General features: G+C 46.7%; 1 protein-coding gene across 5 annotated transcripts in view; it reads right to left on the bottom strand.

The window, feature by feature from the left end:
• NSMF (NMDA receptor synaptonuclear signaling and neuronal migration factor) overlaps positions 1-19,401 on the bottom strand; it is a 76,613-nt gene that overhangs the window by 54,347 nt on the left and 2,865 nt on the right. For all 5 annotated transcript variants that reach the window (XM_054007638.1, XM_054007637.1, XM_054007636.1 and 2 more), the window contains exon 2: positions 3,871-3,932. In XM_054007638.1, coding sequence (XP_053863613.1) covers positions 3,871-3,932 — 62 coding nt within the window. The remainder of the gene's footprint in view (positions 1-3,870; positions 3,933-19,401) is intronic.

Raw genomic sequence — 19,401 nt, forward strand, 5'->3', positions numbered from 1 at the left:
CAACACACAATCCTAGTAATCCGCACTCACGAGAAAGGGAGCACAGACCAACTGCACAGCTATTTCAAGAGAATGGATGAAAGATAGCAAAATTTGTTAGAGTTTGGCAAGCACTCTTCAAAGAGCACGGACTGTTGGCGTGCATGCCTTAAGGGTGAGATGAGAGCTGTGTTTGGAAGAACACATAGGCAGGAGAGCATTGGAAACTTTCTCTCCTGCAGAAAGAAGCTGCCATATTCCCACCAGAGGAAACAAGTGTGATTTGCAGATGGCAAAAATCTATTCACCTCCAAAGCCAAGACATATCTCAGGTACTCCCAAACAGGAGAGTGAGTCAGGGTGCTCAGGAGAGCTCTGCTGTGCAGGGAGACTGGATGAAGGCCCTTCAACACAGCTGGGGGGGGAAAAAATCTATAATTGACTTGGTTGGGATTTAAATGGGTAACAAGAAGGATTCTCCTACTTCTGTTAAGCAAGGGTTGAAAGAGATGCCTCAGCTCTCTCTCAATCTAGCAGTGTGCTACTAAAACAGCTGGCCAGCAGCGTGTGCATGGCTGCGTGAGTCCCCTTGTCGAAGGGATACCCAGGTGGATTAGTACAATGGGGTGCGAGTAGGGGTTCTGTGAAACAGTTTCTCTCCGTTGAGGATTTATCATACATGTGGCCTCTCTTATCATTCAGAATCAGTCATATCCCAATGAGTGAAGGAGTGTAAACAGCAATGCCCGTTACTGACACTTCAAGGAAATAGAATATAAATTCTCCCCACCATTGTTTCTCTCATCATACCAGCAGCGTGGGAAGTTAAGTGGTGATGCTGTGTGCACAGCTAGTCTACGTAGCCAGGTGTTTCTATCACTGCCAGACTGGTCCTCCCTACCCCATTACCCACACTTGTTTTGTCTGGTTTTAAATTAGTCGGTAGACTCTAAGTTAGGGACTGTCTCTCACTATGCATTTGTGAAATGCCTAGCACACTGCGGCCTGGATCCTGATTGCGGCTTTGGGGCACTACCACAGTATAAATAGTAAATAATAAAAAGAGCAATCTATGATCCCTTTTTAGAACACCAGTTTTTACACTAAAAAGCCTGCAGGTCTCACCAATCGATGACTCTTAGTGTGACAATACATATACAACACAGCCGCACATATAGTGCACACACACATGCTATGCAATCACACACACGAGGTTCAATCCTGCAAGATGATGAGCACTCTGGACCCAGTCCAGCAAAGCAATAAAGTATAGGCTGGGGCACATGACTTATGAGGAGAGGCTGAGGGAACTGGAATTGTTTAGTCTGCAGAAGAGAAGAATGAGGGGGGCTTTGATAGCTGCTTTCAACTACCTGAAGGGGGGTTCCAAAGAGGATGGAGCTCAGCTGTTCTTAGTAGTGGCAGATGACAGAACAAGGAGCAATGGTCTCAAGTTGCAGTGGGGGAGGTCTGGGTTGGATATTAGGAAACACTATTTCACTAGGAGGGTGGTGAAGCACTGGAATGGGTTACCTAGGGACAGGGACAGCTCCAGCATTTCTGCCGCCCCAAGCAAAAAAAAAAAAAAAAAGCCGCGATCGGCGGCAGCCGTTCAGCGGCAGGTCCTTCGCTCCTAGAGGGAGTGAGGGACCTGCCGCCCCCAAATTGCCGCAGGTGCCGCCCCTCTCCCTTGGCCACCCCAAGCACCTGCTTGTTAAGCTGGTGCCTGGAGCCGGCCCTGCCTAGGGAGGTGGTGGAATCTCCATCCTTAGAGTTTTTTAAGCCCGGCTTGAGAAAGCCCTGGCTGGAATGATTTAGTTGGTGTTCGTCCTGCTTTGAGCAGGGGGTTGGAGTAGATGATCTCCTGAGGTCTCTTCCAACCCTGATATTCTATGAGCTTCACTTTAAGCATTTAATTTATTCCATTGAAGTCAATGGGACTACTTATTATCTTAAAGTTAAGCACACCGTTTTAGGGCTTTGCTGGATTAAAGACAGAGTACTCAAGGATCAAACCCATAGCATGGAACATTTGCAGAAAGGCTGATATCTGACCTCTCTGCTTGTGAGGACAACAGAAACCTGTGCTCACATTTTGCACTCACAAAATCCCTACTGCATTTTGCAGAATAACCTTCCTACTGTAATGATTTTTGCTCCATCATATCCTACAGAATACGCTAAATTATATAGAATGTCATAGGATGATTAATAAATCTATGGAAAAAAGACTGCATTCTCTATTATATTCTACAGGCTTTTAGACCAATTTCTATTGAATCCTATTGATTTAGTTCCTATTCAAGTCTCTAAGATTTTTCCATAAGGGCTCCAGGCACAAGTAAATTTATTTTACCCTTTCACTGTCCGATCCGTGCCCACAGACAGATAGTTTCACAAGCACTCAGATTTGTCCCCTCAAGAATAATATGGATCCAAGAACATGGGAACAGAAACAGGAGACCATCTTTCTGAGCATACACCACTGTAAGTGCACATATACATGTTACAGGTTCTGAGAATAACGAGCCTCCGTTAGTTCCATTCTCCCCCCTCCTCCCCCCCCATGTACAGTGATGCTGAGCATTCTAAAACCATCGTTTCTTTGTTATTCCTGCTAGGTCAGTTTCAGGGCAACTGTGCTGAAGGCACTTGCCTGTTGTCCATAGCATGCGGCATTGAAGCAGACATTACTGATCTCCTCATGGATCACAATGGTCCCTTCTGGCCTTGGTACCTATGAATCATCGGCACCCCAGAGTCATTTTGTCTGAGACTATCATACCTAACAAATGCAAAGGGACATCACACTCTGTGAATGGGGAAGAGAATATATAGCAGGAGGGGCATTGTTTTAAATCAACATTCTTCAGCAGGCAGACCAATTCTGTAGGTTGTCAGCACTGACTAAGCAGGGAGTTATCTGGCTGTCTGGCAAAAGCTGACATATTATTTTATACATTTGGGGCAAAAGATATTTCCCCACACATGCAAAATGTCAGCTGTGTTGCTGAGGCCCCAAATTGCAAATGCTAGGTTTTACATCCTATTAAATAACTTCCTCCCCTGTGGAGGAGCCTGATGTTTTCATGAGGGTTTTAGTGGCTGCACTGCTAGTGAAATGTTTTGTATCGACAGCTTTGGAGCCTCTTGTCTTTCTCTAAGAATAGGGACACCAAAGGGAGCAGCTGGGCACGCTTCTCCCATCAAAATGCCTCAACACTGATCTGTAGGGATGTAGCAAAGGGGCATGGCCTCCCTCGGAGACAGACAGCGACGGAGAGCCACACGCACCTACATGCTTACAAGGGACCACTTCTAGGGGTGTCTACACTACACAAGTGTGTTTTTATTTTAACACATTATCTAACATGCTAAAATCCTAATAGAGACAAGGTAACTGTAATTTTAACACGTTGGTGAAGGTAAACCCTAGGAGCAAGCCTAGAGCTTATCTCAACCAACGACTATGGGTTAACACTACAACTTGCCTTGCCTGCACTAGGTTTTTAACACATTAAAACAGACCTTTTCTCCAAGTGAAGACAAGGCCTAAGCATGAGGTGCCAGCTCAGTCTCCTTGTGCATTTCAGACTTTATCCTCCCTGCTGAGACTTCCTTCAAGGGAGGCCAGCTGTCATGATGGTTTTGTGATATGGCACTTGTCCTCTATGAACAGAACTTATACCCCCACTCACCATGTGTAGATTATCTCAGCCTTTTCTTCTAAAGTGCTTTAATAATGGGCTCCAAGGGGTTGGGCCCTCCCCTCTCAGATGCTGACACCCCATGCTGACTCTTTATAAGAATAGGGCATCTGGTAAAAAGTCCACTATGACACACGAGCACCATCCACACATCAGTATAAAGGTCACACAAGATTTCTCTTACCTGAGCCATTTCTGCCCTCAGGGTGGTTTTGTGAAAGATACTCTCCAAAAGCCCTTGCTGCCCTGAAAGTCCAAATGCCAGGGAACACACAGCGGCAGATACAAAAAGAGAGGAGTAAAGGTTAGTGTAGGAACAGCTATTTGCGATCACAAAGAGCATTTTAATAAGTGCTATTTCCCAAAAGTCTCCTTGTTCCTCCCTCTACTTTCAGCTGATGCCAACACAAGTATACTATGATGGCTAGGGGTGCCTCAACTTGTATCGGACTGGAACATCTCTAGGAGCGAGATGGAAGTGCAGCTCCATGGTTTGTTCAGTCTTTGGCCTCTGGTGAGACTGCAAACAAGGGGACCAACTGTTGTACAATATGGTCTTGTTTCTTATGACTTGGAAACACTGGGAACTGGGCTGCACTGCCTCATTTCCGAGAGCTGCCGAATGGCCCTGAGATGGTAACAGCTACCAGCTTGGCTTGGGTCAAATTCAGACTGGTAGCCTAGTGGAGAGAGCCTCTACATTCCAGTCCCAACCAATCTTCTGGTCCTTTTTCTTTATGTTCCAACATGTTAGCAGCTCCAGCTCCTACAATATGAATAGCCATCCATTCACCTTACCCAAAGCTATGGGGCACCCATTACACTTCCTCTGGTGCTACTGAACAGGATTGTTTAAGAGGTAATTAGGACCAATAAAAATAAACAAGCTCATGACAATAATTACATTTACAACAAGTAGGTAGCACAGCAGGAAGGTGAGCTGCAATGGGGACAGCTCTCTCTCCTCTCTCTGCTAGAGACTTTTGTTATCTTTCTCCATCGGAGGTGCTTGACCTCAGAGTAAGCCTCTGTCTCTCAAGGTGAAGCTGCAGTTGCTGCCATGAGAGTCTGCTTGTGAAAGCAACAGCACTTGTGCTCAAATTTACACTTACTCTCAGCTCCTGACTCCCCTTCTATTCTGCCACTTGATGACAGGACAGTGCAACAGCCCTTCACCCACGCTGCACATATACACTATCTCCCCAGGGTGTATTCACAAGTGTGCCTGGCATAGGTAAGAATGGAAGGCCCATTTGTGAGCCGCAAACAATATTACACTGGGAATGGAGACTATCAAAGCAATAAAGAAGGGAAGTGATCTGATTTCCCCAGGACTAATCACTTCAGCATTGCAGGATGCAAAATGTATTGAGCTGGAGAGCTGATTCCACCTGTGAAAGCAGCAGAGCTTTGTTCTCTGCTTAGCTACAGATAGCAAATGTAGTGTGCTAAGGCTTTGATATGGTCATCCATCCCACACACTTGTCTAGTCCAAAGACTGGATGTTCCCTTGAGACAGGCTTGTTTTGGGGGTAATGCTCCCCTCCTGTGCCTCCCTGAGCTCCCAAGTACACAGCAGAGCACCCACTGCAGCACCCCTTAGGAGAGTGCAGAATGCTCTCTCCCCTGTGCCTTTGTTACAGTGGGGGGGGAGGGGCAGAGCTAGAACCCCACCCCATTGTCAGGGTAGCACTCCAAGGGACACCAGCAGGAAGCCACCCTTGCACTTGGGACATTCCTAGATTTCAAGGCTGAAGGGACTATTGTGATCATCTGGGCTGACCTCCAGTATAGCACAGGCCAGAGATCTGCCCCAGAATTGTTCCTAGAGTAGATCTTTTAGAAAGACATCCAGCCTGGATTTAAAAATGGTTAGTGATGGAGAATCCACCACAACCCTTGGTACGTGGTTCCAGTGGTTAATTACTCTGACTGTTAAAAAATTATGCCTGATTTCCCATCTGAATTTGTCTAGCTTGAAAACTTAGGAGGATGCAGGGCTGTTAATGTGACTGACCCATGCCTCAGGGCAAGGGTGAAAGTAACATAAAAGGCTTACCAGTATGGGGGCCAGCTCTGGGACCCAGGAAGGGGTGTGGGGTTGGGGGGTCAGCCTCCCCCAGCCAGCCCTTCTGCGCTGCCCGGCCCGTGGCACCCAGGGCTCCGGCAGCGATTTAGAAGGGCCCGGGGCTCCGGCTGCTGCTGCAGTAGTGGCGGCGGCAGCTAGGAGCCCCAGGCCCTCTTAGATCGTCGGGCCCCAGGGCAGCTGTCCCTTTGGGCCCCAGAGCAGCTGTCCCTTTTGCCCCTCCCCCCCATCGGTGGCCTGGGGGGGCAAACGGGGCAGCAACGTTAAAACGCTGCCATGGCAGTGCTTATCACCCAGTGAGACTAGAACAATATCAATACAATGGGCACTACATTAGCCTTTTTCCAGTCAATACAATATTCAGCCATTTATATGAATACATTGCAGCCAATTCCATTGCAAATTCCTGTCTAATTTGCTGTCCACACTAACCCTTTGGTCTCCTGCATTCCTGCTTTCTGGTATCCAATTCCTTCTCATGGACTCAGAGTTTCAGATATTTCCCCCAGGTGTATTAGCTTGCACTTTGCCAAGCTCCATCTCATGTAGCTGTCCTTATGTCTAATCTCTCTATGCCAAACCCTTTGTGTTATTTCTCTACCCTCACCAGTTTTCACAGCTATTCCAGTTTAGCACCATCTGCAAATGCCACTGATGCACTAGGTACTCCCTCCTTCAGAACATTAACTGGGAAGTTAAATTAGACCAGACCTAGTTCCAGTCTCTGCAGCAGGCAGCCCACTCCTCAATACTCTGCAGCATTGGCGTGCACAGCAGATTTCATTAGGGTGTGCACCCAGGCAATTTTTTGTTTTTTAAAGGCAAACATTTATTGAATACTCAATCATAAAGGACATTATTTTTATTCATCAAACAAACAAAAGAAACTAAAACTTAACTAAACTTATTTTTTTTTAAATTAACAACTAAACTTTACTTAAAAAATACAACACAAAATAACAATTTTTTGCTGTAGTGATAACCAGGCATATACACAGATACAGTCAATTTTCATGATCTTTAACCAGATAATGAGCTAACCCAAATTGACCAAAACAGATTAAGGTTTCTTCATCTTCCTGTCCTAGAGAATGAATCATAGAATATCAGGGTTGGAAGGGACCTCAGGAGGTCATCTAGTCCAACTCCCTGCTCAAAGCAGGACCAATTCCCAACTAAATCATCCCAGCCAGGGCTTTGTCAAGCCTGACCTTAAAAACCTCTAAGAAAGGAGATTCCACCACCTCCGTAGGTAACCCATTCCAGTGCTTCACCACCCTCCTAGTGAAAAAGTTTTTCCTAATATCCAACCTAAACCTCCCCCATTGCAACTTGAGACCATTACTCCTTGTTCTGTCGTCTGCTACCACTGAGAATAGTCTAGATCCATCTTCTTTGGAACCCCCTTTCAGGTAGTTGAAAGCAGCTATCAAATCCCCCCTCATCCTTCTCTTCTGCAGACTAAACAATCCCAGTTCCCTCAGCCTCTTCTCATAAGTCATGTGCTCCAGCCCCCTAATAATTTTTGTTGCCCTCTGCTGGACTCTTTCCAATTTTAGTTTAGTGACATCTGCAAACTTGCTGAGAGTGCAGTTCATACCATCCTCCAGATCATTACTGAAGATATTGAACAAAATCAGCCCCAGGACCGACCCTTGGGACACTCCACTTGATACCGGCTGCCAACTAGACATGGAGCCGTTGAGCCCTACCCATTGAGCCCGACAATCTAGCCAGCTTTCTATCCACCTTATAGTCCATTCATTGAGCCCATACTTCTTTAACTTGCTGGCAAGAATACTGTGGGAGACTGTATCAAAAGCTTTGCTAAAGTCAAGGAATAACACATCCACTGCTTTTCCCTCATCCACAGAGCCAGTTATCTCCTCATAGAAGGCAATTAGGTTAGTCAGGCATGACTTGCCCTTGGTGAATCCATGCTGACTGTTCCTAATCACTTTCCTCTCCTCTAAGTGCTTCAGAATTGATTCCTTGAGGACCTGCACTAGGTTGCCTCCCTCATTCAGTAAGGGGCCCACACTTTCCTTGACTTTCTTCTTGTTGCTAACATATCTGAAGAAACCCTTCTTGTTACTCTTAACTTCCCTTGCTAGCTGCAACTCCAATTGTGATTTGGCCTTCCTGATTTCACTCCTGCACGCCTGAGCAATATTTTTATACTCCTCCCTGGTCATTTGTCCAATCTTCCACTTCTTGTAAGCTTCTTTTTTGCATTTAAGATCAGCAAGGATTTCCCTGTTAAGCCAAGCTGGTCGCCTACCATATTTGCTATTCTTTCTACACATCGGGATGGTTTGTTCCTGGAGGTGCCTGTAACCTCAATAAGGATTCTTTAAAATACAGCCAGCTCTCCTGGACTCCTTTCCCCCTCATGTTATTCTCCCAGGGGATCCTGCCCATCAGTTCCCTGAGGGAGTCAAAGTCTACTTTTCTGAAGTCCAGGGTCCATATTCTGCTGCTCTCCTTTTTTCTTGTGTCAGGATCCTGAACTCGACCATCTCATGGTCACTGCCTCCCAGGTTCCCATTCACTTTTGCTTCCCCTACTAATTCTTCCCTGTTTGTGAGCAGCAGGTCAAGAAGAGCTCTGCCCCTAGTTGGTTCCTCCAGCACTTGCACCAGGAAATTGTCCCCTACATTTTCCAAAAACTTCCTGGATTGTCTTTGCACCGCCGTATTGCTCTCCCAGCAAATGTCAGTGTGATTAAAGTCTCCCATGAGAACCAGGGCCTGTGATCTAGTAACTTCTGTTAGTTGCTGGAAGAAAGCCTCGTCCATCTCATCCCCCTGGTCTGGTGGTCTATAGCAGACTCCCACCACGACATCACCCTTGTTGCTCACACTTCTAAACTTAATCCAGAGACTCTCAGGTTTTTCTGCAGTTTCATACCGGAGCTCTGAGCAGTCATACTCCTCTCTTCCATACAATGCAACTCCCGCACCTTTTCTGCCCTGCCTGTCCTTCCTGAACAGTTTATATCCATCCATGACAGTATTCCAGTCATGCGAGTTATCCCACCAAGTCTCTGTTATTCCAATCACATCATAGTTCCTTGACTGTGCCAGGACGTCCAGTTCACCCTGCTTGTTTCCCAGGCTTCTTGCATTAGTGTAGAGGCACTTAAGATAACTTGCTGATCGTTTTGCTCAGCAAGTTATCTTAAGTGCCTCTACACTAATGCAAGAAGCCTGGGAAACAAGCAGGGTGAACTGAAAGTCCTGGCACAGTCAAGGAACTAGACATCGCTCACCAGGTGTTATGGACTTAAATTCCTCAATCACATCATTGTAATTAACTGACGAAGCCAATTCCTGTTCAGTGTACAAAATCATGAGTGAGTCGAGGCGCTGTTGGGACATTGTACTTCTTAGTTTGTTTTTTACATGTGTTAGTTTCAAAAAGGCTCTTTCACATGAACAGCTTGTAACAGGTAAGACTGCAAAGCACTGAATAGATTTGTAAAAGGCCTGGAACATGGAAGACTGATCCGATTCCTTCAGCCAATCAAGCCACTCTCTGGTGGTGTTCGTAGTGCTACCTTTAGGAACAGATCCGTCATAACCCCGAAGCAATCCGACTTCAGCTTCCAACTCATCCAAGGACACTTTAAATTTGTTGCCAATGATTCTCATATCGTCCCTACCAATGTCTAAGTTCAGCAGTTTTCCGTTTGCAGTCACAATTTTACAAATCTCCTGTTCAAATCACTGGTCAATGCCGGTAATCACTGAGTCTAGGAGTGGGTAAAATTAAGTTATTCTTTCCTGCTCCTCTTTTGTATCAAAGTGATGCTGGGACTCAAACGCGTCATCAATACGAGTGGACGTTTTTCTCTTCTTAACTGGGGGAATCGATATATCATTCTCTACACACATTTTCACACTGTCATTGAAAACAGATTGAAAATATTCTGGGCCACTTCTCATCGCAGCCAAAGAGTTACGCAAGCTTTTCACCCCTGTCATTGCAGTAAGTAAGTTGAGATCTGGAGCTTGAAGAGCCTTACTCACTTTTACCACCATCTGGAGAATAGGGTGCATCATGTAAAGGCCAAAGATTAACTTGAATGAATTTAGTTCATGGATAAGACCCCTGGCTTTTATTTTAGCATCAGCAAGGCGAGTTGTTTCAATAATCTCTTGTAAAGCTTATAAAATGATGGAGTAGATTTGTTTTACAGCAGCCACTGCTTCTGCTCTGCATGCCATCTTGTGTTTGATAGTGACTTCAAAGTCTTCAACTGGGATCCTACTTCTTGTGAAATCTATTCAATTACTGCATGTCGCACAGGACTCCCCTTCATGAAGGCATAAAGAGTCTGAATAACACCAAAAAAAGAAAGACAGTTCTGTTTTGTTTACTTGAAGTGCATGCATCTACTAGGATGAAGTTCAAACAATGTGCATAGCAGTGTACATAGAGTATTTCACTGTTTCTTTCTTTATATTTCATTTGAACTCCCGCAGTACATCCAGACATAGTAGATGCGCCATCAAAACAGACAGACATCACTGATGACCAATCAATTTTAAGAATGCCAAGGATGTCATTTAACTGGTCAAAAATAGACTGAGCATCAACTGTTAATAGCCTCTGAACAGACACAAAATGTTCAACTGGACTAGGTTTTTCATTGTCAAAATACCGCACCATAATGGACATCTGTTCATGGTGTCCACAGTCAGTAGTGTTGTCGGCAATTATCAAGACCATTTTTCCATTTAGCGAAGACACAATCTTTTGTTGCACAACGTTGTGCAAGGCCACAATTAAATCATTTTGGATGCGATTACACAGATAGGTAGCGTTTCGAGGAGATTGTTGCACATGCTTTGCCATTACAGGATCATTTTTTTGGAGCATATTGACAAGATTTAGAAATAAACCTTTCTCAAAACTGTCAGCTTTCTCATTGTGACCCCTGAATGGTCTCCCACCTTTCGCCAAACACAGAACAATGTCAATCAGTCGCTCTATTACACTTCAGTTATGGTACCGTTCTTCTTGTTTAGACAGATAAGCCTGCTTGCCCTCATCCAACAATACATCAATAGGTTTCCCTTCATTAAAACTTGACCATGAAGAACAGCTCAACACATGAGATTTTGACAGTTGGTGGTTTTTAAAACATTCATTAGCCCTATGCCAGTTTCTGAATCCCTTATCAATCAATGCTGGATCAGTGTGACCTTTGTTTGCTGCATCATTAGAGGAGAAGAAACGGCAGTAAAAGCAAAATGCTGCGACCTTTTATGGGCTATATTCTAACCACCTATACTTTTCATACCAATCAGACTGAAAACTCCTTTGTTTATTCCCTATTTTACTTCTAGGAAACATGCTCAATATAGGCTGATAAGGACCTCTAGATAATTGAAACTGGCGTTCTAATCTATTTTTTGGCATATCACAGACCGGGTCATCAGATGGAATGTTTGATGGCTTTGAATAGGAACTACACTGACCTGAACTAAGGCCTGGTCCACACTAACCCCCACTTTGGACTAAGGTACGCAAATTCAGCTACGTGAATAACGTAGCTGAATTCGAAGTACCTTAGTCCGAACTTACCACGGGTCCAGACGTGGCAGGGAGGCTCCCCCGTCGATGCCGCGTACTCCTCTCGCCGAGCTGGAGTACCGGCGTCGACGGCGAGCACTTCCGGGATCGATCCGGGATCAATTTATCGCGTCTAGACCAGACGCGATAAATCGATCCCAGAACATTGATTGCCTGCCGCCGGACCCGGAGGTAAGTGTAGACATACCCTAAGAGACAAAGTCTGTTTCTGTTGGTCATTACTCAGTTTATCGCACGCACTGGAACTGGTGGCGGCATTATCTTCATGTAAGTTCTTAACCGAGGTATTTGCACTACTGTCAGCACATTCATTATAATTCAGTTTGTCTGCTCCTTTTCTTATCTTAACAACGAACCGATCCATATTTCAAAATTAAAAGGGGGTATCATACGATTGAATTAAAACGTAAAGCCACGGGCTTGTTATGCTATTTCAGTAGAGTACACGCGACAAAATTACAAACACTGTAGACACTGCACTGGGCACGCCTGACGCAGCCGCTTATATAGGTCAAAGAATTTTCTAGAATAGTAGTTGGAAGAGGAGGGGAGGAGCAATGGTAATGTGGCGCCGCAGTAGTGGGGATGCATGATGCGAGCGAACGCGGGCTTTCTATACATTTCTACAACATCTATATTATGCAATTCGCCGCTTATTGCATAATACAACAATCCATACTTTAAAACTAAAAGAGTGTATCATGCGATTAAATTAAAACAAAAAGCCACTTTTTTTTGAGACATTAGGGCAGGGGGTGGGCAAACTTTTTGGGCTGAGGGCCACATCGGGGTGAGGAAATTGTATGCAGGGCCAGGCAAGGGGCTGGGGTGCGGGAGGGAGTGCAGGATGTGGGAGGGGATGCGGTGTGCAGGAACGGGCTCAGGGCAAGGGATTGGGGCAGAGGAGGGGTGCGGAGTGTATTAGGGGACTCAGAGAAGGGGATTGGGGTGCAGGAGGGGTGCGGAGTGCAGGCAGGGGGCTTAGGGCAGGGAGTTGGGGTGCATGGGGATGCAAGGTGCAGCAGGGGGCTCAGGACAGGGGGTTGGAGTGCGAAGTGCAGGCAGGGACCTTGGGGCAGGGGGTTGGGGTGCAGGAGGGGTGCAGCAGGGGTGCAGCAGGGGGCTCAGGACAGGAGGTTGGGGGGCTGGGTGCAGGAGGGATTCGGGCTCCAGCCCAGCGCCGCTTACCTAAAGTGGCTCGGAGTGACAGCGGCGCACTCCCTGGCTGCCTACTCTGGCCTCACACCACACCGCTCATCACGTCCCTGCACAGCCCCTTGGGGAGCGGGAGAGGGGCACAGGGCTCCACGCGCTGCTTTTGCCACGCCTCCAGGTACCTCCCCCGAAGCTCCCATTGGCCGCGGTTCCCCGTTCCAGGCCAATGGGAGCTGCAGGGGGCAGTGCCTAGAGGAACGCAAAGAGCCCTCTGCCCCCGACCCCCGGGGCCCCAGGGACGTGGTGCCAGCCGCTTCTGAGAGCGGCGTGGGGCCTGTGGCTCCACGCAGGGCAAGTCCTGCGGGCCGGATCCAAAGCCCCAAGGGGCCGGATCCTGGCCGTAGTTTGCCCACCCCTGCATTATGGTGTGCCTGGGCACACCCGGCACACCCCACGTGCACGCCTATGCACTGCAGTTTACCATGACCCTTTCTTTATTTAGAGTCTGTGACAAATGCGCAATTCTACATGGCAGTTTTCCTACCTAATCCAATTTGAAATCATAACAATTTCATAAGATACTACTGAATGTTTTACTAAAACCAATCATATGGCAGCTACTGTGTTCTCATCATGCTCTAATTTTGTAATTCAAACCAAAAATCAATAAAGCTTTATTAGCAACATTTATTAATATATCTTATTGGGGGGGGGTAGGGATAGCTCAGTGGTTTGAGCATTGGCCTGCTAAACCAAGGGTTGTGAGTTCAGTCCTTGAGGGGGCCATTTAGGGATCTGGGGTAAAAATCTGTCTGGGGATTGGCCCTGCTTTGAGCAGGGGGTTGGACTAGATGACCTCCTGAGGTCCCTTCCAACCCTAATATTCTATGTTTGCCCCACTTCCCCCACCCCTCAATTCTGCCACTATGAACTCAGCAAATGTGGTTCAAAACCCACCAAAATTATCCATGACCTGGACAGAAAACCGTTCACAGTGGTTGACACCTTGGAGCACAGTGAGCAAGGGATATTCATTTAACTGTCAAGCATGAAAAGAGAAAACTTGCCTCAGGTAAATAACGTGACTGCAAAGAGCCTAAACATGTTGCCCCAACTCAGAGGTGTCAGAAGGCGTAACCAGGGTACTATTAATGTCCAAGAGCAACGTACGCCTTTAGATTTTCCTCCACCTAGCCTAGATTGACAAGGGCAGAACACATACAAAGTCTATCACTGCTTCCTTTGGCTGGTTAAAACAGATTCCTTATTGCAGCTCTTTGTTATTATAGGTACCAGCACTGGGCTCAGCTCTTTAAAAGAGACATTGACATTTCCAAAGCAACATAGGAGATTTAGACAGGTTCAGTAGGTGGCAAGAAGCTGGCATGCTGTACAATATGGTGAATCTGGAAGGACTTTATACTATAGGATATTGTATCTCACGTAACCTCATAGAAGGGGTCTTGAGCAGGGAGAGGGTATCCTGTGTGCATGCCAGCAGCTGTGTAGAAGAAGCAAAGGGATGGTCACATGTATTATGCTATAAGCTCATAAAATTGACACACATTTTCCCACTAAGATTGTAACAAAACATCATGAGATCCACGAACCCTAGCAGAAGCTGGTATATTGTAAAGACTTCACTTGCAGCACAACAGCAACCGAAACAGGTCTGCTATATAACAAGGGAGGGACACAAGAGTTGTGCATGAAAGCCATCCTATACGTCCACCCAAAGAATAATCATATGAGGCTACCTGCCATGCAACATAAATCCCTCCATTCTGTTCATTTGTACACAGCATGGGAAGACTTCATTCCCACTTATTGCTCTAACAAGGAATAAAGCAATATAATAATGATGCTATTTTACACTTATACAAGCAGCAAAGAGTCCTGTGGCACCTTATAGACTAACACATGTATTGCAGCATGAGCTTTCGTGGGTGAATACCACAAAAGCTCATGCTCCAATACGTCTGTTAGTCTATAAGGTGCCACAGGACTCTTTGCTGCTTTTACAGATCCAGATTAACACGGCTCCCCCTCTTACACTTATACAGGATCTTTCAGACGTTATAAGTATGAGCAATGCAACACTGAATTGCAGCCACTTCTGGAGTGGAGATTGCACCTGATCATTACACTTTATACTATAACTACATCAGAAGAGGAGGTAATGTTGACCAAGAATGTCAGGGCAATCACTTGTTCTTATCAAGGTATTGGTAATGTCCATGAAGAGCAGATAGGGCCTTGGTTTTTAAAGACTTGTTTGAAAGAGACAGCTTGCAGTAAACTGCTTGGAAGTTAATGAATCCACCTGGGAAAGCTGAAGGGCTGACTCAAACCTGCTGGGATTTGAATTTACGGTTCGAGGGATTTCAGACCTGTTGCTGAGACCATATTATCGTGCTTGTCACACAACAGTAAACAAATTCTGTACCCTGCTCAGTAATAGGGTCATCAGCAGCAGCTCCAGGCACCAGCGCTCCAAGCGCGTGCCTGGGGCGGCAAGCCGCGGGGGGCGCCCTGCCGGTCCCTGCGAGGGCGGCAGTCAGGCAGCCTTCAGCGGCATGCCTGCGGGAGGTCCGCTGGTCCAGCGGTTTCGGCGGTGGGTATGCCGAAGCCATGGGACCGGCGGACCTCCCACAGGCATGCCGCCGAAGGCAGCCTGCCTGCCGGGCTTGGGGCGGCAAAAAAGCTAGAACTGCCCCTGAGGGTGATATATTCATGTATCTCACATGGAAGAAAGGCTGTCTACTAGAAATTGTTCTAAGTAAAAATGTCTGCCCCACCTCAGGTGAAACCTTAAAGGGAAGCCGCTCAGCAGCTACAGTGACACAGTCACAGAGCATCTCCCTCCTGAGGGCAGAGTATAGTCCCTGGGCTGCCTACATAAAATCACAGGGGACTGGAGGCCCACATGGAGAGTCTTCTTCTCTTTGTGTGGAGGATAGTGCAATCCACTACTGGGGCCCATCTCCTGCGCTGCAGAGCCCTCTCCCTAGATAAAGAGGGTATGGGCAGGGGCCAATGGAGAAGGGCCAAGGATGGAGCTGGCGAACCAAGCATCATCCTCCCCTAAAAGCCCTGTGAAAAAGGTGGCAGCATGAAATGAAACAGAGCTGAATTTTCACTTCCTTGCCCCCTCCATGCTGCAGAAATCCAGGGGGCAGCACTTGCCATGGAAACCCTTGTCACACTGTCAGAGAACCACAGAACCAGGGCAGAGGAATGGAGGACCCTGGCTATTGGTGTTCAGTTCCATAGAATTTGGGGGCAGCACCACTGCCACACAGAACATGCCCCCCCCAAAAAAAAACAGTTCAGGGAGAATTCTGCAGGGGGGTTGTCAGGAGGTTTTCTGCCTTCCCTCCCCTTCAGTTTGGCGTCTCTGCAGTATGGGCGGTCCACAGGCCATAGCTAGGAACAGCCAGAGCTGTGAACTGACTGGCTGAACACCCAGAACAGGCCCACGCAGCTATGCTTCCTGATCCCAGAATGTGAACTGGAACCGATTAAGGGGCATCTAAAAGTTCCTACATAAGAATCACCACAGCATCTTGTCATACCTGTACAGCAGATGCCAAAGTAAGCAAGAGTCTCTTGGCCCAATCCTGGATTCCACGGTATTTGTATTATTTGGGTAACACCTATCTCCTCCAGATATGAAGTCACAAACAGTAGCACCCCAAAATGATTCCCATACACCCAGCATTAGCCATCTGTCAAAAATCCATGCCATCATCTGAATTCTTCTGGCCCACAATAGAATTTCTTTCTAATCCCATTGGACCAAAGTTGTATTTTTCACATTAAAACATCTACACTCCAGCTTCTGTCCTCTTGCTAAACTCACAGGGCTGTCATATGCTGAAGAGAATTTCATCTTCTTTATAGAATATGTATATTTAAAAACTACTCACTGTGCATTTTAGCCTCATGTTGTGGGCAGACATTCCAGAAGCTGCATTGAAAGCTTTGATGGACAGATTTCTTTATAAACTAAAATATTTAGGGCTGTCGATTAATCATAGTTAACTCATGCGATTAACTAAAAAAATTTATTGCGATTAATCACATTGTTAAACAATAGAATAGCAATTGAAATGTATTAAATATTTTGGATGTTTTTCTACATTTTCAGATATACTGATTTCTTTTACAACACAGAATACAAAGTGTACAGTGCTCACTTTATATTATTATTTTTATTACAAATATTTGCACTGTAAAAATTATAAAGAAATAGTATTTTAGTTCACCTCATACAAGAACTGTAGTGCAATCTATTTATCGAGAAAGTGTAACTTTCAAACAGATTTTTTTTTCTCCCAATAACTGCACTCAAAAACAAAACAATGTAAAACTTTAGAGCCTACAAGTCCACTCAGTCCTACTTCTTGTTCTGTCAATCGCTAAGACAAACAAGTTTGTTTACATTTATGGGAGATACCTCTGCCTGCTTCTTATTTACAATGTCACCTGAAAGTGAGAACAGGAGTTCACATGGCACTTTTGTAGCCGGCGTTGCAAGGTATTTACATGCCAGATATGCTAAACATCCATATGCCCCTTCATGCTTCAACCACCATTCCAGAGGAAATGCTTCCATGCTGATAATAATAATAATGGAGATATCCCATCTCCTAGAACTGGAAGGGACCTTGAAAGGTCATCGAGTCCAGCCCCCTGCCTTCACTAGCAGGACCAAGTACTGATTTTGCCCCAGATCCCCAAGTGGCCCCCTCAAGGATTGAACTCACAACCCTGGGTTTAGCAGACCAATGCTCAAACCACTGAGCTATCCCTCCCCCCAATGATGATGCTCATTAAAAAAAATAATGAATTTATTAAATTTGTAACTGAAAGACTTGGAGAATTTTATGTCTCCTGTTCTGTTTTACCTGCATTGTGCCATATATTTCATGTTATAGCGGTCTCGAATGATGACCCAGCACATGTTGTTCATTTAAAGAACACTTTCACAGCAGATTTGACAAAATGCAAAGAAGGTACCAATGTGAGATTTCTAAAGATAGCTACAGCATTCGACCTAAGGTTTAAGAATCTGAAAAGCCTTCCAAAAATCTGAGAGGGACGAGGTGTGAAGCATGCTTTCGGAAGTCTTAAAAGAGCAACACTCGGATGCGGAAACTACAGAACCTGAACCACCAACAAAGAAAATCAACTTTTTACTGGCCTCTGATTCAGATGATGAAAATGAACATGCGTCAGTCCACTCTGCTTTGGATAGTTATCGAGCAGAACCCTCATCAGCAAGGAAGCATGTCCTCTGGAATGGTGGTTGAAGCATGAAGGGACATATGAATCTTTAACACATCTGGCATGTAAATATCTTGCGACGCCAGCTACAAAAGTGCCATGCAAACACCTGTTCTCACTTTCAGGTGACATTGCAAACAAGAAGCAGGCAGCATTATCTCCTGCAAATTGTAACCAAACTTGTTTGTCTGAGGAATTGGCTGAACAAGAAGTAGGACTGGGTGGACTTGTAGGCTCTAAAGTTTTACATTTGAATGCAGTTATTTTTTGTACATAATTCTACATTTGTAAGTTCAACTTTCATGATAAAGAGATTGCACTACAGTACTTGTATGAGGTGAACTGAAAAATACTATTTCTTTTGTTTTTTACAGTGCAAATATTTGTAATCAAAAATATAAAGTGAGAACTGTACACTTTTTATTCTGTGTTGTAATTGAAATCCATCTATTTGAAAATGTAGAAAACATCCAAAATATTTAAATAAATGGTATTCTATTATTGTTTAACAGTGAGATTAATCGTGATTAATTTTTTTAATCGCGTGATTAATCACAATTAATTTTTTTAATTGCTTGACAGCCCTAAAAATAATCTGAACTATATTGCCTTCTGCACTGTCCATTTCTAACTACATCACTTCCTCTCTTCTTACCCCACTATTACCATCATTGGGATTTAATGTTGTGCCTTAGAGCTTCAGAGTGACAAGTTGCTTTAAGTCTATTTGTCAGTGCAGCATCGACTGAGCTCTACAGAGAACTCGGCTATAATTTTTTCTAGCAAAAAGAGCCTCCCCCTGGGTTCATATGAAAAGTTCACTTCCTCCAATCTGCTTAGCAGTGAACGGCTAAGACTGGGGAAGCAGCCAGTGCTACTAATGTAGGGTTACCATACGTCCGGATATTCCCGGACATGTCCGGCTTTTTGGGACTCAAATCCCCGTCCGGGGGGAAATCCCAAAAAGCCGAACATGTCCGGGAAAATCCTGGGCCGGGGGCTGGGCCGGGGCTGGCGGGTGCGCCGAGCCGGTGGTGCTGGGGGCTGCGTCGGGCCGGCGGTGCCGGGCGGCCGGGGGGTGCGCCGGGCCGCCGGGGGCCGGCGGTGCCGGGCGGCCGGGGGGTGCGCCGGGCCGCCGGGGGCCGCCGGTGCCGGACGGCCGGGGGGTGCGCCGGGCCGCCGGGGGCCGCCGGTGCCGGGCAGCCGGGGGGTGCGCCGGGCGGCCGGGGACCGGCGGTGCCGGGGGGTGCGCCGGGCGGCCGGTGCCGGGCGGCCGGGGGGTGCGCCGGGGACCGGCGGTGCCGGGGCGCCGGGGGGGGGCACCGGGCCGCCAGGGGCTGCGCCGGACCGCCAGGGACCGGCAGTGCCGGGCGGTGCGCCAGGCCGCCGGAGGCCGGCGGTGCTGGGCGGGCCAGGGGTGCTGGGCCGGGGACCCGGGGGCCGGGCCAGGGGTGCTCAGCCGGGGGCCCAGAGGCCGGCAGTGCTGGGCGGGCCGGGGGTGGTCGGCCGGGGCCGGCACCCCAGGGCTGGAGCCGACCCAGGCTGGAGCCGCCGGGGGGCCAGCCTGGGCCGCGCCTCCTCCCC

Source organism: Malaclemys terrapin, chromosome 17 (genome assembly GCF_027887155.1).
Source record: "Malaclemys terrapin pileata isolate rMalTer1 chromosome 17, rMalTer1.hap1, whole genome shotgun sequence".
NCBI classification, from domain to species: domain Eukaryota; kingdom Metazoa; phylum Chordata; order Testudines; family Emydidae; genus Malaclemys; species Malaclemys terrapin.